This window comes from Hippocampus zosterae, chromosome 3 (genome assembly GCF_025434085.1).
Source record: "Hippocampus zosterae strain Florida chromosome 3, ASM2543408v3, whole genome shotgun sequence".
Classification (NCBI taxonomy): domain Eukaryota; kingdom Metazoa; phylum Chordata; class Actinopteri; order Syngnathiformes; family Syngnathidae; genus Hippocampus; species Hippocampus zosterae.
The window spans coordinates 29,060,738-29,080,755 of record NC_067453.1 but is presented as its reverse complement, the minus strand read 5'-3'; the positions used below and the strand labels follow the sequence as shown (position 1 = coordinate 29,080,755).

General features: G+C 40.9%; 1 protein-coding gene and 1 long non-coding RNA gene across 4 annotated transcripts in view; both read left to right on the top strand.

The window, feature by feature from the left end:
* LOC127598394 (uncharacterized) overlaps positions 1 to 20,018 on the top strand; it is a 164,867-nt gene that overhangs the window by 120,414 nt on the left and 24,435 nt on the right. The gene's annotated exons all lie outside the window — the stretch shown is intronic.
* On the top strand, positions 77 to 14,638 carry LOC127598319 (dual specificity tyrosine-phosphorylation-regulated kinase 4-like). Of its 3 annotated transcripts, none has more exons than XM_052062111.1 (13): positions 77 to 319; positions 3,279 to 3,455; positions 3,529 to 3,609; positions 3,701 to 3,864; positions 5,363 to 5,499; positions 6,477 to 6,617; positions 6,718 to 6,856; positions 8,499 to 8,574; positions 11,037 to 11,209; positions 11,304 to 11,364; positions 11,677 to 11,779; positions 12,404 to 12,504; positions 14,394 to 14,638. In XM_052062111.1, exons 2-13 carry the CDS (start codon positions 3,392 to 3,394, stop codon positions 14,474 to 14,476), a joined length of 1,323 nt encoding a protein of 440 aa, XP_051918071.1. In that variant the 5' UTR covers positions 77 to 319; positions 3,279 to 3,391; the 3' UTR covers positions 14,477 to 14,638. The 3 variants fall into 3 exon arrangements, with proteins under 3 accessions (XP_051918071.1, XP_051918069.1, XP_051918070.1); XM_052062109.1 differs by lacking the exon at positions 77 to 319 and adding an exon at positions 1,670 to 2,097 and having other exon boundaries at positions 3,546 to 3,609; XM_052062110.1 differs by lacking the exons at positions 77 to 319; positions 6,477 to 6,617 and adding an exon at positions 1,670 to 2,097 and having other exon boundaries at positions 3,546 to 3,609.

Below are 20,018 nucleotides of genomic sequence, written 5' to 3'. Positions count from 1 at the left end.
ATGTCATGAGAATCCCACCTCATTACAACTCTGATACCACTTTGATTGGCATCGTCCCATAAATAGACACGGAGCCCATTAATCAAGCAAGCATATTTAAATGTGGATATGATTCAACTACAGGCCATTTTGTATTAACCAATACCAATACCAAACATGGTGTCACAAGCAGCCATGTCTGCTTGTAAATATTATTATTTATTGTGGACGCAATAACTGACACTTCAAATTGCCTCCAGCTGATAAACAAAACAGATAGTGATGAAAACTAACCAGTCAAAGGAAAATAGGAAAGCGTCCGACAGAACTGGATGAATAGGTCAGTAATAAATTTCAATGTAAAAGTGTACTTTGTACTACATTTAAGGTATTCCAGTTTAATTGTACTATTAAAAATACTATGATGTCTCATTCCGCTATTTACACCAACTTGAAAGAGACCGTATAGTCAGGGATTTTTTTTTTTATAGTCACCTTTTATTTTACGATACTGACCGCTGAAAGGTGAGGTTGCCAAGGGTACCACCAGGTATTTGGGGCCCCCATCTATCCATGATCTATATGTCTTGTCCTCATTTGGGTCACAGACAATTTTAGCCCAACCCTGCTGAGTTTTGGGTGCACTAGACTAGTCACCATTCTATCACAGGGCATGTTTACGAATACAATACAATACATGCTGATTTATATTCTTTCACAACAGCGGCAGCTGTAACCAAGCGCTTAACGAAACAGTTAACATAAAGTAAAATAAATAAATACAACACATAACATACAATACTCGTACTTTTAGACAATTTAATTCAAGGGGGAGGCCAGATTACCTCAAGAAAACCCAAGCAAGCATGAGGAGACCATGCAAATAGGAGGGTCTATTTAAACCCAGAATTTCGTAACTGAGGCAGAAAATGCAGGATGTACTGCAGTGAAATTAGCTCAGGGAGCTAGTCTCAGATGCAAAGCATTTTTTTGTTCAAATGACATTTGAACATGGTCTCTTGTAAAAATAAACCAAAGCAACCCACCCGCAACACGGTAACTCAGTGCTTATCCCACCTGCTCAAAATTCTCTGGTCAGGGTTTTGAATCTACACCTCAGTCTGCCTGTTACAAAATATGTTCGATTCCAGTTCCTGCATTCGTGTCTGGAGTTTGCATTTCTCCCCTTGCCTGCGTGGGTTTTCTCCAGTTTCCTCCCACATTCCAATAACACGCGTAGCAGGTTAAGGGAACACAATTTAGAGTCTAAATTATAGCAAGGTGTGATTGTGAGTGTGGATGCTTTTTCCTCTATATGTGCATAGAGGACAAACCATCCATCCATTTTTTCAATTTTTTTGGATGGATGGAGGTGTGTGTGTGTGTGTATTGAGAGCTTTGTTCTGTTGCAATGTTGGTGAGAAAAAAAATCCAGAATCATTTTCAACGAATAAGTGCTTTTGGAGTAATGAAATGCTTCGTAATAACATTTCATCTGTTTGTGAAACCTTCATGCATCCAGTGTACGTTTTTCGATTCACGATGCCTAACATGTTTTGTCCTCTTCTGCCCTCAGGTGGCAAAAAACTGCTATGACAGGCGATCAACATTTGTCCTTATAAATATTCCAATTGAAGATTAGGTAGAATGACGCAAGATACATCATAAAGGAACTGTACATTAAATCAAGTAAAATGAGTATTGTGTGAGATATATGACATTGAAATATTGGGACTCGTTTATAGAGAGGCACGCTGGGCTATGGACGGAGTTTGGAAGGCGCTAAATTGCTCTTCAACACAAATCGTGACGCCGGTTTTCTGGTGACGCCCACATGAGTTCTTGTCTGGTTGACTAAACGAGTCTTTAGTTAACCCATGACGATGTCAAGCAGCCTTTAATTCAAAGAACGGCCCCGTGGCCACACGAGGTCTTCTGATAAAAAATCGTGTTACACCGCCACCGTCTGTGCAGCTACCGCATGAAATGTTTACTTTCAACCATCTTGAAATTGGTCAAGTCCTCAAGCACAGGTGCTTGGGACTTGAAAAGACAGCACACGGGAGGAGATTCCCGACGCGACAATGTATTTACAGAGCAATGTTACAACCCAACAAGGTGCGTTTTTATTTTAAGACGTTTTATTGCAGTGTGCGAGTTTTATGATTAGTATGTTCATACATGCATAAGTTGGCTATATGGGTTAAAACAGGACTTGCCACTGAAATAAAAGCATGGACGTCACTTGATTGAGACAAATGGGAAACCCAAAATACGAATAGAATCCCACGAATACAGCGTGTGTGTGTGTGTGTGCGCGCGCGTCCGTGTGTAAATCGATAGATTGATTTGTTTTTAGGCCAATTTCTATTTTCCACACAATTCGCATATATTATATATTGCATTACTGTATAAATCTCGGGCGGCCCGGTAGGCCAGTGGTTAGCACGTCGGCTTCACAGTGCAGAGGCACCGGGTTCGATTCCAGCTCCGGCCTCCCTGTGTGGAGTTTGCATGTTCTCCCCGGGCTTGCGTGGGTTTTCTCCGGGTGCTCCGGTTTCCTCCCACATTCCAAAAATATGTGTGGCAGGCTGATTGAACACTCTAAATTGTCCCTAGGTGTGAGTGTGAGCGCGAATGGTTGTTCGTTTCTGTGTGCCCTGCGATTGGCTGGCAACCGATTCAGGGTGTCCCCCGCCTACTGCCCGGAGACAGCTGGGATAGGCTCCAGCACCCCCCGCGACCCTAGTGAGGATCAAGCGGCTCGGAAGATGAATGAATGACTGAATGAATATAAATCTCCATACAAGCGCTGTATGAAAAAAAGTTTACTTTAAAGTAACATTATTACCGGTGCATTTGGTGACACAACAAAGTCGAGACGACACTATGTAGAAGTATAAGTGTATAAGTAGATTTTGGAGTAATGAACAGGACTTAATGATGTATACTAATAGATTTAAACATGTATAAATTAGGTTAGTTTATGAATAACAAAATACAGTCAACATAAAAAAAACAAACTTTCCACAAACAGTCCGCGAGAAGCTGCGAAAGTGAGCAAGACAACAGCGAATCACATAGAGCAACATACACAGTATTGCACTACATACATACGCAAATTCTTTGGTTTCCCTAAAAATTGCACCATGTCTATCTACAAGGCTCTCTCAACCATCTTCAATCAAGTTGTTTTCCGCGGTACTCGCATGCATGATGATGGAATTGTCAACAAGAATGCAGATGATTTTTTTCACAGCAGCCTGCGTATTTATTTCCCTTACCTTTTAAATGTATAGATCTCCCCAACTTCAAGAAACATTAAGGACCACCGGAAGTCAATAAAATGTGCTGACAAAAAACAAATATCACCACCATCGAATCCTCCTCAGTTGACCGAATTTGGTTTAATATGTCAAAAGATCAGCTACCCACAAAACCAGATGCACCAAGAAGGCATTTCGAAACCTATCCAGGTATGTTCGAATACGATGTTGCGGTTTTATCACGATTTCGAAATTTGTCAAGTTTTATTGTAAATGTTTTCAGTTTCTGTTTCTATTCAGGCATACAAAACAACCATCAAGAACAAAATCTTCACTTTCAATTTACCAAGTATGACATATGAAAGTAAGAACTTGACGGCACTCGCCTTTCAAATGTTTTTTTTTTCAAATGACAAGTATGTAAAACATAATACAGTATATCAATCTGTGCACAGGTATACTTAGAGATAACAGACGCTATTTGACACCGTATGAACAAATTGAAATTAAAGAATACAGAAAAGTCTGGTACGTAGGAAAAAAGGATAGTAAAATTCGGGCGCAAACCACTTCTGAGGAGGCCAAGTCATTTGATGATGACCAAGGATTCTACAAATCAGTAAGTGGAGAACTACTTTTTCTTTGTCTTCACAAGATGTATATTCCGTATATATATTATATATATATATATATATATATATATATATATATATAAAATAATTTCACGTGATACATTTCATGTTACAATGTAATAACAACAGTAATGCTCAATTTGCGTTTTAGCAATCAAAAATAATCAACAATCACAATCACAGTCAATGTTCAGGCTTTATTTGATTTAAAAAAAATAGTGTTGTCTTAAAGTTTTACCTTCAAATTATGTTCTTTATTTAGGCAAAGCACTGAACTGTGTTAGGCTGTCCTAATTCAATGAAATTGGATTACTTGCATAATATAAATAATCAGTTCAGTTTAAATTGAAAGTCGTTCCATTATGTACACCATATTTAGAAAATTCACATGTCATGGTAACCGCGCGACGCACGTCTTGCAAGCAGTATCTGTCTTTTCGTGGGTAGCACTGTGGGCACCTGGTTAACACATCGGCTTCACAGTGCAGAGGTGCAGGTTTTAATTCCAGTTCTGGCCTTCCTCTGTGGCGTTTGCATGGTCTCCCTGTGCCTGCTTGGCTTTTCACCGGGTACTCCGCTTTCCTCTCACATTCCCCCGCAAAAAACATGCATGACAGGCTGTTGGAGCACTCAAAATTGTCCCAAGGTGTAAGCGCCAATGGTTGTTTGTTTATGTGTGCCGTGCGATTGGCTGGCAACATGTTCAGGGTGTACCCTGCCTACTGCCCAAAGACAGCTGGGATAGGCTCCAGCACGCCTCTAGAGAGGATAAGTCAGAAAATAAGCATCAGAAAATGGATGGATGGATGGATGGATGGACGTTTGTTAGCACTCTCTACTGGTGAAAAGTTCATATGGCACCTTATTGTGTATTACCAGCAAAGGGTGAAAAGAAAAATACATTCAACATAAGCAGTGGTCTATTTTTATTTTTTTTAGCCTGGAAGTGGAGATTCGATAACAAAATGATAACATTGTAACATTGTGTGACGGTAATGAGATGAGTGGTTTCTCAATAGAAACCACATGAATTATAGCTTAGTATATTTTACAATTTTTTTTCTTCATATTTCCGCAATCAAACCCGGTTTATAACAGAAGTGCTTTTTCATAACTGGCATTGCCAATGTTTTAGATTCAGGTTTCCTGCGATTTCAATGGAAAGTTTAATGACATTATTAAGACTTGTTAAAAAAAAGACAAAAATTAAGTTTAAATATGGTACACCTGGACGGTCTTGTAATATGACATTTGTCAATTTTTGTCATTCACTCTTTGTGTCAATAAAATTGAATTGAATTCCCCTGCTACAAATCTTTTTCTTTTAGATCCCAAAAATATGTATATTGGAGTGACCGCCCTATCTGCAGCACTTCACAGGCACTCTTTATAAATATGTTTTCTGCACATGTGTAGTGTGTAATGCGAAATGCTGCTTGACATATTTCTCATCGATTCATTGCTCAATGACTTTTTCATCAACAGAGGATTGGCGATCACCTGGCTTACCGCTTTGAAATATTGAGGGTGATAGGATCAGGATTTGCTGGAAAAGTCCTAAAGTGCAAGGACCACAAGACAACAATGCTGGTGGCAGTCAAGGTCTTTCGAAACACAACCGAGTAAGATGTCACCAAACCAATGTGTAGGAAAAAAAGACTACAGTTAGTTCGGTAAAAAAAATAAATTAATAAATAACTCAACCGGTTTAAGCACAGAATTTGTATTCTATGAGAACGCGTCCAAAACTTTGAGAAATGAATAGTCAATAACATTGCACAGTAGCATTAAAATGTGTTTGTCATTCGCCAGGCTCACTTTACTGCTGAAGCCTACTGAATGTTATCCATTTACAGTGGTACCTCTACTTAGGAACGTCTCTTCATACGAAAAATTGCAAGTTACGAAACGCCTCCACAGCAAAATATTGCCTCTAGTTACCAAAGAAATTTGAAGATACGAAAGGTAAAAATGCAGTACGGATTGCTACTCGCAGCTTGGAGTTTCCTGAACGCAACAAGCTGCTCTGCCATTGGCTATTACCTACCAGCTTCCTGGCATCCCACTGGCTAATAGAGACCTCTACCGTATTTGAATTATGTAACGTCCTCATTATTTGCCTTTCGGGGCATGAGGTGTTCCGATAGTTTTACGTAAATGTGAATCCTATAATATTTTGATGCGTTTTTATGTTTTAGAAAACATTTATATCTGAATTTGGGGTGGGGGGGGGGCTTGGAATGGATTAGAGAATTTACCGGTTCATAGAAAAACACGTCTACTTACAACATTTCAATACAAAATTTCTTCCGGAATCAATTATTTTCATAAGTAGAGGTACCACTGTATTTGTCTTCATGCAAATATTTGGCGTAACTATGACTTGACTGCTTCGTTAGCATGCTTAGCATAGTTCACAAGAGTTAATAATAGATAATGCCAAGATTTGACTTCAGTTCAACTTTGTGTTACGTTGGAACATCACTACCTGTTAAGTTTGTGAAAATTTGCACTGAGTACTGTACATTTTATATGAAATTCATCACGCATACTGTACACCAAAAAAAAAGAATGACCCTAGACATGTTTTTGCTTCTAGGGGTCATGGGTTCGCAGAGGCAGAATTAAAAGTCTTGAAAACCCTGCAAAAGTTAGACAAGAGCAACAAAGCCAATATCGTTCACATGAAGGAATACTTTTACTTCCGCAGCCATTTGTGCATCATGTTTGACCTTTTTGAGTAAGTTGACATTTTTATATTTTACCCCTGTAGCCGTACCGGAACTTCTGATTCGTGCAGCAAGAGAACTTCTGAGAATTCAATTCAGATTTATTTTCAGAAAGGACCTCTTTAAAGCCTTAATGCAGAGCAAGATGCGACGACTCCACGACGGGGACATTAGAAAATATGCCACAGATGTGCTTAAGTGTCTTCAAATACTCAAAGGCATGAAGATTGTTCATGGTGACCTGAAACCGGTAAGGAACATGTTATATTTTTACATTACATTATATTTTCATGAGATGAGAAAAAGATCATCTGTGAAAGGCACACGCGCGTAAAGCTTTCCATCGAATCATGCGCAAAGGCATCTAAACCAAAACAATGGAGGACCACAGCATTGTTGTGCTTTTGCTGCTGAAGGTCTTGGATTTGTCCATCCTTCTCCAGCAAAAAAAGTGCATACGAGGTGTGTCAGAAGAGGTCCAGGACTGATTGAAAACATATTTTTCTCATCCAAACTACACGTTTTTCTCTTTGAACTAATTCTCCTGCGATCCAACAGGCTGATGTTCTTCTTGGTCATGAATTGACAGCAGATGCTCAGGGTATTGTTTGGATTATGGTTAGGTAGCCACAAGGTGTCCTGCCACGACTCTCACCTATATTCTCACTTTATTTAATTGGTCCTATTGAGTCTTCTGTCCTGGCCAAGACAGTAGGCAGAAAATTGCCAAATAGACATGAGACACAACAAACACACACTTGACAACACGGTCCCCACACAGCAGTAGACATTACAAAGGCTAGCTAATACAAGAACAGATAAAATAAGCCCTAAGGTAAAAAGAAAAAGGGCATTATACCTTCATGCTCATGCCAAGTGGTAGGAGAGATTCTGGATTTAAGGTGGCTTGAAGTTCATTCCAACATTTGGGCTCAATATTACCGGTATTTCATTTTCTGGTGACCTTGTCCCTTAAACAACATTGTAGTAAAATGTGAAATATAGCACGCCAGTTTACCCATAAGTGCTTCAACAATAGTTGTCAGCATGTGTGTTTTTCTTTTAAGGCGCGGTGAGGGTTCTATAGCGGTTGCATTTGTCATGTAGCGTAGTGGCTAAGTGGTAAACTGCAGACTGAAGAAGGAAGAATCGATTTGTCGAGGTGTTGGCTGATCGTCTCGGCTATGTTAATGGGAGCACTCTTCATGTATAGTTTGGTTTTTGAAACCTTTTGTCACACCAGAACTGCAACTTTTCTAACACACCTCTTATACCGCATTGTCGAATGCTAACACAGATGGTGTTTCTTTGCTAGCTACTGTATTGCTTCATCTTGCGTAACAATATTTAAGCAGACTGATTTTAATATTTTTTCCATCAGCACCCGTGAGCAGCTGAGCATATTTGAGCAAAAAAAATTTGTTTGCTAATCCATTAACATGCATCAGTGCGCCATTTAATTGATCAAAACCAAAGACACCTTTTGATTGTGCCCTCCAAGGCTGCACATTTCACATCAGTTCTTAACAGGTTATCTGTGACAGATTCCTTAATTGCTCATATGAAAGTGCATTTTTTTCCTTCGGCATTGGTTAGATATGTGTGTTATGCAATAAGAAAAAGAACACAAAATGGGAATTAGAATGAAACATATCTTACAGGGAGTAGCTTGATGAGTACCGGTACTCTGTATCCTTATTCTTCACAAAGTGTTGCCGTCATTTGTACGTTAATAGCAGCATACATCGCTGCAGTTGCGTGTGAACGAGGATCTTGTCACAAAGATGTGATCCTTACCGTGATTCTTTTGAAAAATAAGAACAATTGGAATGAAGTCCTTATTACAGTAGCTCAACTATTGGTAAAATTCTATCCAATCTTTCTTTTTGCAGGAAAACATTCTATTAGACAAGGAAAACAATGCTGCAGTGAGCGATTTTGGAGGCTGCATATTTTTGAAAGACAATGGCAAGTGTATCTTTTTCAACTAATGTCACAGGTGAACATTTAGAGTCCCTGTAAAATAAAGCACTCAATAGCAAAGTGTGAAAGATGAGAAATGTGACAACCCCCCCCCCCAAAAAAAATAGGCAACTTTCATACACTGATGTAAGTTTCAAATGAATTCAGTGAAACCTCGGTGTTTGAATGTCTCTGTTATCGACCAAATCGGATTTCGACCAGAAAATTCAAGGTTTTTACGCCCCAGATTACGACCGCAAACTGGATTTCGACCAAATTGAGCAAACCCGAATACGCCACTCGACTCCTCTCGGCTTCCTTACACGAGGTTTCCTCGTGTGACGTTCATTGTGAGCAGATGTGTTTGTTGTGATTTATGCAAATCTGACTATTTTATTTTGGGGGGGAGGGTATTTCTGCATAGTCTATTAGACACTAATGATGGACTACAATAGTTTCGGATTTCGAACAAATCGCTTTTCAAACAGCCTTCTGGAACAGATTATGGTTGAAAACCAAGGTACGACTGCTTGCATTACTGAGCGTATGAGTGATTGAATGTTATGTTTAAGTTCTGATCTGGCTATAAAAGGCTGAATTCAGCTTGAAATTCTTCATTCCACAGATGATAAAATGCCAAGAACTCAGTGAACCTCTGCCTGTATTGAAGAAGTTCATTATGCTTTATTGTTCTTGATTAAATATGGACCGTACTTAAAAAATGTATTTTCAAAGGTAATGCAACTCACTGTTGATATTGTCAGGGAAGGCATTAACAGGATTTATTTTTCATTATGGCAACCACAGTGATGAGGATATCAAGTCATACCTCTCTGACTGTCAGTATAACCTCAGGATCATAAATTCTCCATATCATTTTGTTAAAGGCCGCTTAGTTGATATCGTTCTTTGGCTCGTTGGTGTTTATGGTTCACAGAAGGTATGGTCCAAGATGATGACACACATTAATCTTGCAAGTGAAGGGCAGCCAGCCAATTGACTTTTTCCTAGTGATGTCAACAATAATTGCACAGAACAAGAATGGCCAGACTGCTGGTCAAATGACCTGCTAAGGTATTGATTGATTTTACAGTATTACAGTTGCTGATCGTCTATGGCACCTTGTGGACACACAATGAAACCAATCATGTTTTTCTTCCATTATGTACAAAGGTTTGACCTGATTAAGCAGTATTGTGTAGTCTTGAGCTTCTGCCAGTTTATTGGTAACAACTGTTTTTGAAACTGATGTTTTTTTTAAGGGAATATAAAGGGTATGCTATTTGGCATGTCATGAATAGGAACCGGATCGCTGTACTCTGAATACAAATGACAGCAGAAATGGGCAAATTGTTAAATTAATCTCTGTCGTATGTCTCGAATATTGGAAGCAGTGAAATCTGGTGATTGCAAAGGGAAGAAAGCGTTTGACCTTCCGGTTGGACCATACATTCTCAGAACTAGCATAAATATCGATCAATATATCTATCTTTCGATAGAGAGATGTGTATGCAAGATACATACATATGCATATATACATGCGTATATACATATACATCTCTCTCTCTCTCTCTCTCTCTCTCTCTATATATATATATATATATATACATATATATATACTGTATATTCATTCATTCATCTTCCGAGCCGCTTGATCCTCACTAGGGTCGCGGGGGGTGCTGGAGCCTATCCCAGCTGTCTCCGGGCAGTAGGCGGGGGGACACCCTGAATCGGTCGCCAGCCAATCGCAGGGCACACAGACACGAACAACCATTCGCACTCACACTCACACCTAGGGACAATTTAGAGTGTTCAATCAGCCTGCCACGCATGTTTTTGGAATGTGGGAGGAAACCGGAGCACCCGGAGAAAACCCACGCAGGCCCGAGGAGAACATGCAAACTCCACACAGGGAGGCCGGAGCTGGAATCGAACCCGGTACCTCTGCACTGTGAAGCCCACGTGCTAACCACTGGACTACCGGGCCGCCCTATACTGTATATATACTGTATGTATTAGAGCTGTCAAACGATTAAAATAGTTAATCAAATTAAAAACGCAACTGTCATAATTAACTCAAATGAACTAAAAATTAATCGTGATCAATCACGCATTTTTTGTGTGCAGCGCGCTTGTTGGTTTGTTTTTGGTTTATTTATAGAGCAACGTAACATCCGCTGTGACATGTGCCGCGTTAATCTCGCGAGAAAAAACATTGAATCCCGTTAAAATTAATTTAAATTAATGCCAATAAAAACGCGCTAAACTGACAGCTCGAATAGATAGATAGATAGATAGATAGATAGATAGATAGATAGATAGATAGATAGATAGATAGATATGAATGTGATAATACCAAATAATAACAATAACAAATAATACCAGGACATAAAATTCCACCATATAGTAAACGTAAGCATTGCAAACAATTAGTAGCTTACGTATGTCTTCTATATGATCTACCACAGATAGACCAACGATTTACACTCTACCGTACATGTCTCCAGAGCTGCTCCTCGGCAAAATTTCGACGCCAGCAACTGATATGTGGAGCCTGGGCTGTATGTTGGCCGAACTCGACAGAGGCTATGCTCTCTTTGGTGGCCATACCAAAGCGGACATGTTCTACTCGATCACAAGAGTAAGACCGATTCATCACAAAATCAAACCACAAGCCCCTCCAGTTTAATACTTGTCTTGTTTGAGCTAACATTTGGGATATCGATTCATTTCAGGTGCTTGGCCTCCCACCAACGGAAATGCAGGTTGAAGCGAATGAAAAAAAGTTCCGCATTGGTCAGCAAAGTACACTCAGAATACTTGTCTTCATGATTCTGGCAGTTATAGGCCTTTCTTCTCTTAAAGGGGAAGTCAAGTGACATTTTTTCTTGACAATAACATGTTGCTGTGGCCCCACTCGACTGAATGCGGTATTCTGATTGATATTGTGTGATATTGTGTGAAGTCATATTCCACAAACGCAAATTCATGCTGTTTTTAGACTTTAAGAGCACATTTGTTTGTAAAAGTTACTGATGAATGAAGCACAACAGCATCATGACTTGCATTGCTTTTTGTTACCTTTTCCCTTACTTTTTATTTGTGCAGGTAGCCCAGACATTGAATCGACAAAACAGCAAAAAAACACACTGGCCGTGAGGATAAGATCAAGCAATCCAAAGTTTCTGGAGTTCATTTCATACTGTTTAGAGTAAGCGTACATATAATGACATACTTACCGTATTTTCTGTACTATAAGCGGCATAGGATTTTAAGGCGCACCTTCAATGAATGGCCTATTTTAAAACGCAAAGAATAGAAGCTACAATTGTGGCTGCCGTTGCGCTATGCATTCACTAGATGGAGCTAAACGGAATACAATACAACTTTATTTATACAGTACAAAGCCTTAACAACTGCTGCAGCCGTAACAAAGCCATGAGAACAGGTCAAAAACACGGACATGAAACATAAATACAAACGGCATTGAAAAACAAGAAATGAAAGACAAAAGTGATGAAGACAAATTGATTCAACAAGTTTGAGTGTGTTTTGGCAAATGCACATGTCAATTAGTGTTACAGGTTACAATTTGTTCCTGCAAATAATTAGCACTAGATGGCAGAGGAACGCTAACAGTGAAACAACTCAATGGGGAAAATAAAGAGGCTGCAACGCCATATATAAGGCCCATTGGATTATAAAGGGCATTGTCAGCTTTTTTGGGAAAAAAATGAATGCTTTTAGGTATGTTTTATAGTGCGGAAAATACGGTATATCATCAAAGCATAGATGTTTATGAATTTCCATTCAGTGAATGAATCTTGTTTATCAGATATGATACAAAGAAACGCCTAACGCCAGAACAAGCTTTGCGTCATCCATGGATCCTAAACACAGATGCACCCAAACCAATGAAGACAACGATTAAAATGAGTGAGTCAACACTAATGCTATACACTTTAATTGTATACAACAGCGTTTGAAATTTTGTATTCATTACAAGTTTCATACCACTTTGGAGCAGAATGAAATTTCTTCTTCTTTCTACCTACATTCTTGCTGCTGGAGGCTGTAAATTTCCCCAGTGTGGGACAAATAAAGGATATCTTATCTTATCTTAATATCTCGATGAACACTGGAGTTCCATGACGTGGTCGTATTTGGTGATCTTTTCAGTTGAAACCAAAGTAGACCCTTTGGAATTAACTGGAATCCATACATGTCATCAAATTATCATTAAAAAAGTGATCCGATTTTGGCCTACATCACAACTGCACATGGTTTCTTAAAACTTGACACACAACAGTGTTCCCATGTTTTGATTGAACACAATGGGCTCTACTTTTGTTCCCAGTGCAAGTTTACCGCAAAGTGCAGTCTTAACTGTGTGCATGGGTGGAGTTTACTTGTAGTATTTTGCTGGACTTTGCACAGGTAGAATCGGGCGTAACGTAGCCTAGCACCATCCCTCATTTGCGTTAAAATCAGGGTAGTACGCCATGTGCTTGACGTTGCGGAAGCAGAAATAGACTCCGTGATATTGGCGGGCAAACTGCTAGGTCTTAGCTTGTGGATGATGTCATTGGAAATTTGTGAATGATAGAGAGAGAGAGAGATTGATTGATTGATTGATTGATTGATTGATTGATTGATTGGTTGGTTGGTTGGTTGGTTGGTTGGTTGGTTGGTTGGTTGGTTGGTTGGTTGGTTGGTTGGTTGGTTGGTTGGTAGGTAGGTAGGTAGGTAGGTAGGTAGGTAGGTAGGTAGGTAGGTAGGTAGGTAGGTTGGTTGGTTGGTTGGTTGGTTGGTTGGTTGGTTGGTTGGTTGGTTGGTTGGTTGGTTGGTTGGTTGGTTGGTTGGTTGGTAGGTAGGTAGGTAGGTAGGTAGGTAGGTAGGTAGGTAGGTAGGTAGGTAGGTAGGTAGGTAGGTAGGTAGGTTGGTTGGTTGGTTGGTTGGTTGGTTGGTTGGTTGGTAGGTAGGTAGGTAGGTAGGTAGGTAGGTAGGTAGGTAGGTAGGTTGGTTGGTTGGTTGGTTGGTTGGTTGGTTGGTTGGTTGGTTGGTTGGTTGGTTGGTTGGTTGGTTGATTGATTGATATCGATCTATCTATCTATCTATCTATCTATCTATCTATCTATCTATCTATCTATCTATCTATCTATCTATCTATCTAAGATATCTAAGATAGATAGATAGATAGATAGATAGATAGATAGATAGATAGATAGATAGATAGATAGATAGATAGACATCCCTCTCCCCAGCTACTTTTTCCAGCTCTCAAAGGAGGATCCCAAGGCAGACAGCTGGGGGAACTGTTTACCCATTGTGTCTTGCCCGTGCCTTCATCTCACTGCGATGTGTCTTTTAAGACCACATCAGGAAGGCATCAAGGTGACACCCTAACCAGATGCCTGAGCAGCCGCATCTAGCTCCTCTCGACGTTGAGGAGCAGTTGTTCTCTTCAGATGGCCCTTTCCCAACCTATATTTAAGAAACTGTCATTTCAGCCGCTTGTAAAAAAAAACAACAACAACAAAAAACAAAAACGCCCTTGGTTCCCTGAAAACCCAGCATGGCACAGCACGTTCTGCCAAATTATCTAAAAAAACATACTCTTCTAGGCTTGAGTCGTCACAAAAATCAAGATGCACCAGTTTTTATGCTCGAGCACGTCCAAGAATAGGGCCCCAGGTGTGAAACCACCACTTCTCTGATGACACATGATCATTTGTACTGAGTGGATTTGTGTCCGCGCAGCCTGCTTTGTTACATTTAAAAAGCCTGAAAATAATTTCTCTTTTTTTTCTCCCACCCCCACACAGGTGTGAAAGCAGCCAAAACCAGCTTGCTAAAGAGAGATAAAATTGCACCACCACTGTTACAGCCATTGGTACCACAGAAATAGTGACATTTGACCTCTTGGACACTGGCATTGTACGTCTATATATGAAAACACATGCATGTATGCAAACATTTAGTGAATCGCAACAGCAAAGTTGGCTGAGTCAGTTGTACAGTTGAGAGAGAAAGCAATGGCAAGCGGCCGAAGCCCCCCCCCCACTACCAGTTTGAAGACTTTTAAGGCTCTGCACACCTGCATAAGGAATCCCCCGAACTGTCTGAGAGAATGCCTACGTCTCAGTGCCCCACAAATGGATACTCGAGAACATGGCAACCTACGGGAAGCCTGTCAACAGCTCAACGCCGAAACCACAGGAAGTCGTCTCCAAGACCATTGCACCCGTCACTTTCAAGTGCAACATATATATTGCGAGAGTGCACACTCCCATTTACAGTATTCTATCGTGCCTTTCTACCTCCGTGGTACTCACCGAGTAATGGTGAGTACTGACATAGCATCCAGAGTAATTTTGACAAACTAGACTGGTTCTGGGCGGCCCGGTAGTCCAGTGGTTAGCACGTGGGCTTCACAGTGCAGAGGTACCGGGTTCGATTCCAGCTCCGGCCTCCCTGTGTGGAGTTTGCATGTTCTCCCCGGGCCTGCGTGGGTTTTCTCCGGGTGCTCCGGTTTCCTCCCACATTCCAAAAACATGCGTGGCAGGCTGATTGAACGCTCTAAATTGTCCCGAGGTGTGAGTGTGAGTGCGAATGGTTGTTCGTTTCTGTGTGCCCTGTGATTGGCTGGCAACCAATTCAGGGTGTCCCCCGCCTGCTGCCCGAAGACAGCTGGGATAGGCTCCAGCACCCCCCGCGACCCTAGTGAGGATCAAGCGGCTCGGAAGATGAAATGAATGAATAGACTGGTTCTGAGTCATGCCACTCCGCGCGCCCTGAAGTCCCCCAACAAAACAGGATACGGATGCAGATAATCATGTGATGCTTAGGCAGGTAATTGACAAGCCACCTCAGTGACAAGTAGTTAAGCATTGGACATCGTACGGGCATCATTAAATAACCAGCTGATAATTGTCACTTGAAATGTTGCTACCGAAATGGTGTTACGACAAAAAATTTGATGATCCACTCAAAGGTTCCTCCCAAGAGTTGAGCATCATAAAGACTGTTAGAGTCACAATGAGGAGCATCCTTGAATAATCGGGGAAGCGTCCACAGGATTAACCGCATTTGGTAGTTTTCCTCTTGGAATATTGTTTGTGTTGAATTTTGTTTGTAGGTGATTAGGAATCCCCATTTTTAATGTTTTTGCTTTTTTGTTATTTTTTTGGGAGAAACAATCGGGTTCCCTGCGAAAGGGCATGTCTTATATTTGTAAAGATTCATGTACATTTAAAAAATCAAAATGGACAAATTAAACTTTGCTTATTTTTTCAAGCTTGGTAGTGTGCGAATCTCAATTCTGCAATTTCTGCTTCCGCGATATCAAGCACTGTGAGCTTCGACTGCCCTAATTTGAAAGGCAATGGGAGGAGATTTCAATTGGCCAGTCGTCGGGTGCGTTCTAACCCACAGCGGCACACAGTCATATTCTTTTTCCACCGGTGAAGCAAATTACCAAAAGAAAGAAAGCTCCACCCATGTGCAGTGTTCGACTGCGCTTTGCACTAGACTTGCACTCTGCACAAAAATAGGGCCCGATATGTGCTAACAACGTGCTATATAATAACGTGCTAACAATACGGAAAATTTAAAAAAGATTTAACCCTCGTAGTCCACCGCTTGCGATAAATGCAAAATTATGTCTTTGATTCAAAGGCAAAGGCATTCGGAAAAACACGAGAGAGCTGAAACTTATGGAGGGGTTCTAAAATGGCCTAAATTTCATGACGTCACCGGCTGATAATTCTCAGGCATTGCAGCAATAATAAAAAAAACGTTTTGATACCTTAATCTTCACAATTGACATATTTGGCACCAGAGAGACCCATTATAATTCAGATTTTTGAATGCATCGTAAACCTCATGTGTAAACATGCATTTCACGCGATTTTTACGTCAATCGCTTTGTTTTCGCTTGGACAGACGTAAGCATGCCACATTGTTGGATTGAGGTCATTCCAATTGTGCAACTTTTAGGTGGCGCCAGAGGATCGCAAATGAGTTTGCCTTTTTGCAGGAGGCTTCAAACCGATGCATTTTACATGAACACGTCCGGTCGGAATTGTTACTAGGGCCTGGTTGGGACCTCCAGACACAATTGTTTTTTCCTTTTGCAAAAAATAAAGAATAAAAAATCCCAAAGAACTAATAAAAACTATATATGTATGGATAGCACAGATGCTTCTGAACATTTTGAGTGTTTGAAAAAAAAAAGAATGTTTGTATAACACAAAATACATCATTACAAAAATTGTAAAATGTGTAACTTAGGGTTTTTTTTTTCATTTGAAGGACCCAAGGGTTAAGGTTATTCCCAGTTCTCTTGTTGAATTTGTACATTTGACACAACCGTATCCAGCGCAATGTTCCTGCATCCATCTTACTTGTGGTGTTCTTGCCATCCACACACACATGGAATTCAAACTCTGACAATAAAAAAGTCAGAGTTTGCCTTATAACTGAGGAAAAAATGTGTTTCTACACGTGTCAATGTGATGAGCAACAGAAAATTCTGTCCCCCCCCTGACGATGACGGTATGAAAACTCCATCCCCAAGCCTACACAGCTGATATGTATTCAGACCTTGTCTCGACTGCATCAAGCAACCTCCGCCTCCTCACTCTCTGTCCCGCCTCGTTTTTCCCTGCATCATCTCTTTGGGATATCCAGAATCCAGCATAGGGGGAACCCCAATTACCTACATTTACAATGTAAAGGAAAAGGCAAGTAACCGGCTTCATCAATCTTATCGTTTTCTTCCTTTTTCATTTTCATGAATGAACTCTGTAACATTTAAATATTGTCAGGTGGTCCAGTGGCCTCACAGTGCAGAGGTACCGGGTTCGATTCCAGCTCCGGCCTCCCTGTGTGGAGTTTGCATGTTCTCCCCGGGCCTGCGTGGGTTTTCTCCGGGTGCTCTGGTTTCCTCCCACATTCCAAAAACATGCATGGCAGGCTGATTGAACACTCTAAATTGTCCCTAGGTGTGGGTGTGAGCATGTATGGCTGTTTGTCTCAGTGTGCCCTACGATTGGCTGGCAACCGGTTCAGGTTGTCCCCCGCCTCCTGCCCAAAAACAGCTGGGATAGGCTCCAGCACCCCCCCCCCCCCTGCCCCCCGCGACCCTTGTAAGGATAAAGCGGATTGGAAAATGAATGAATGAATGTATTTTGTGCCATTAATTGAGTTAAGAGTTAAAAAAAATGTCGCGTTTTTTTTTAAGCATTTGCTTTAGTCAGCTCACTAGTGAAAGAGAAAAGCGTTGCCATTTGGCATACTCCTCTAATCCAATCTAGAACTGCGTCACTGCAGTGAGCCAGACGAGACATCAATCTAAAAAAAAAGCACCGCTTTTGGATCCTTGTCAAAGAAGTCTTTTGCAAATTACATTTTTTTTTTTCCTCAGTGATGGCTGAACTTTGTATGATTTAAATCGACGTTCTCTGTGCACCACAATACTGGTGCGGAAGCAAAAGTCTAACAGCGCAGTGAGCAGGATGTCAGTAAAATCAGTCGAAGGAAGATTTTCACTCTTGCATTAGCTGATTAGCATTGACTTTTACGTTTCGGTGGTAAATCAGTGGCGATTATGAAGGTTGCGTTGTGAGGTTCTTTGGCAGATTTATCTTTTAGACAACAACGACTTTGCAGGTGTTCATGATGCCAACCACTCAATTTCTATGATCATTTAGGAACTAAGCAGGGTGTGATTATCCATGGGAGGACCTCGAGTCATCGTCAAATATTTCATGGCATAAGTTAATGGCCTCGTATGTAACTTGTTGACCCTGTAGACAGAATGTTTATATTCTGCTTTTGTAAGCTCACACTTCCTATAAATTCACCTAAAATCATTTAAAATCTGACTTAAAACTTAAAACTGACTGATACTTTTCGAAAATATTGCAATTGGGTAAAAGGTCAGCGACTTGATTAAAAACTCGTTTGTAATAATTTGCGTAAAAATGTTAAGTTTGGTACTGATTTACTACAATACTGTTGCTTTCATTGAACAGGGGTGTTGGAGGAAGGGGGGACGTACTTTGTAGAAAGCATGCAGGAGAGCGACCCTCGAGGATCAAGTTTGGACAGCCCTATTCGGCAGAATTCACAGAAAATGAAATTGGGTGTTTGATTTTCATTTGCATTTCATTTTCACATGGGCTGAATGTTCGGTTGAGCGGCAGACTGATGACACTGATTAATTCCGTACCACCAGCTTTGTGCTGTCCTGCCACTGGGATTAATGAAGGATCTCTCCCTCCCTTCTTTGCATGCGTGTGCTTCGTTACACACACAGCCTCCTCCTTCAAATGATTGACTGACTCCACGCTGTCTCAAAGGAACGGTGTCATTGGAACAGTGTGGTCGGAGATTGAGCTCAGTATAATGTCACAAAATATGAAATTCATCATGTTTCACGGGTCATCAAGGGTTGCGCCGTCTGCTTTATTTGATGGCTTTCATCCCAGAAGCAAAATGAAATCCGAATGGTTTTGAGAGACAAATTCTCGGACAGCCCGAAATACTTTGTCATTTAAAATTAAAACACTATTTTTGCTTGAGCATTAGTGAAATGGGTGTCCGTAGGCACTTTGTTATAGAGAGCCAAAGTGTGGTACAGATCAATAAATAAAAATGCAAACATGATAAAAAATGTTTCCTAAGACCAAATTATAACATTCATTCATTCATCTTCCTAACCGCTTGATCCTCACTAGGGTCGCGGGGGTGCTGGAGCCTATCCCAGCTGTCTTCGGGCAGTAGGCGGGGGACACCCTGAATCGGTTGCCAGCCAATCGCAGGGCACAAAGAGACGAACAACCATCCACGCTCACACTCACACCTAGGGACAATTCGGAGTGTTCAATTAGCCTGCCACGCATATTTTTGGAATGTGGGAGGAAACCGGAGCACCCGGAGAAAAGCCACGCAGGCCCGGGGAGAACATGCAAACTCCACACAGGGAGGCGGGAGCTGGAATCGAACCCGGTACCTCTGCACTGTGAAGCCCACGTGCTAACCACTGGACTACCGGGCCGCCCCCCAAATTATAACATTTTTTAAAAATGAAAACACAGAAATGACAGAGACAAAATAAAGTAGGATCCCCCACCTCCCAACCCCCCACCGCCCAGTGTAGGATTATCCCGTCTAAATGATGATTGACGGTGATGTTGAAGATTATCATCATCATCATTATCTTCATTCATAATAGTCAGAATAACCATTTCCATTCTAGTTTGATAATAAATATGATTAACTGATGAATCGGGATTGTCGGCCCTTGTTTGGAGCTCTGTGCTCGGCGAGTGTCCTTTTCATATGTCGTAAAACTTGAAAACCCAAATACGGAAAATGCAATTAAGCAGTTTTGTATTCATACGCACGTAGGAGCAAAAGACTTCCAGGTATATGTGTGCAAATCC

Coding starts and splice junctions, on each gene's coding strand:
- LOC127598319 (XM_052062109.1), top strand. CDS start 1,966: ATGTTTACTTTCAACCATCTTGAAATTGGTCAAGTCCTCAAGCACAGG. Junction 5,500..6,476: donor GTCTTTCGAAACACAACCGA/GTAAGATGTCAC, acceptor TTTTGCTTCTAG/GGGTCATGGGTTCGCAGAGG. Junction 8,575..11,036: donor CATATTTTTGAAAGACAATG/GCAAGTGTATCT, acceptor GATCTACCACAG/ATAGACCAACGATTTACACT.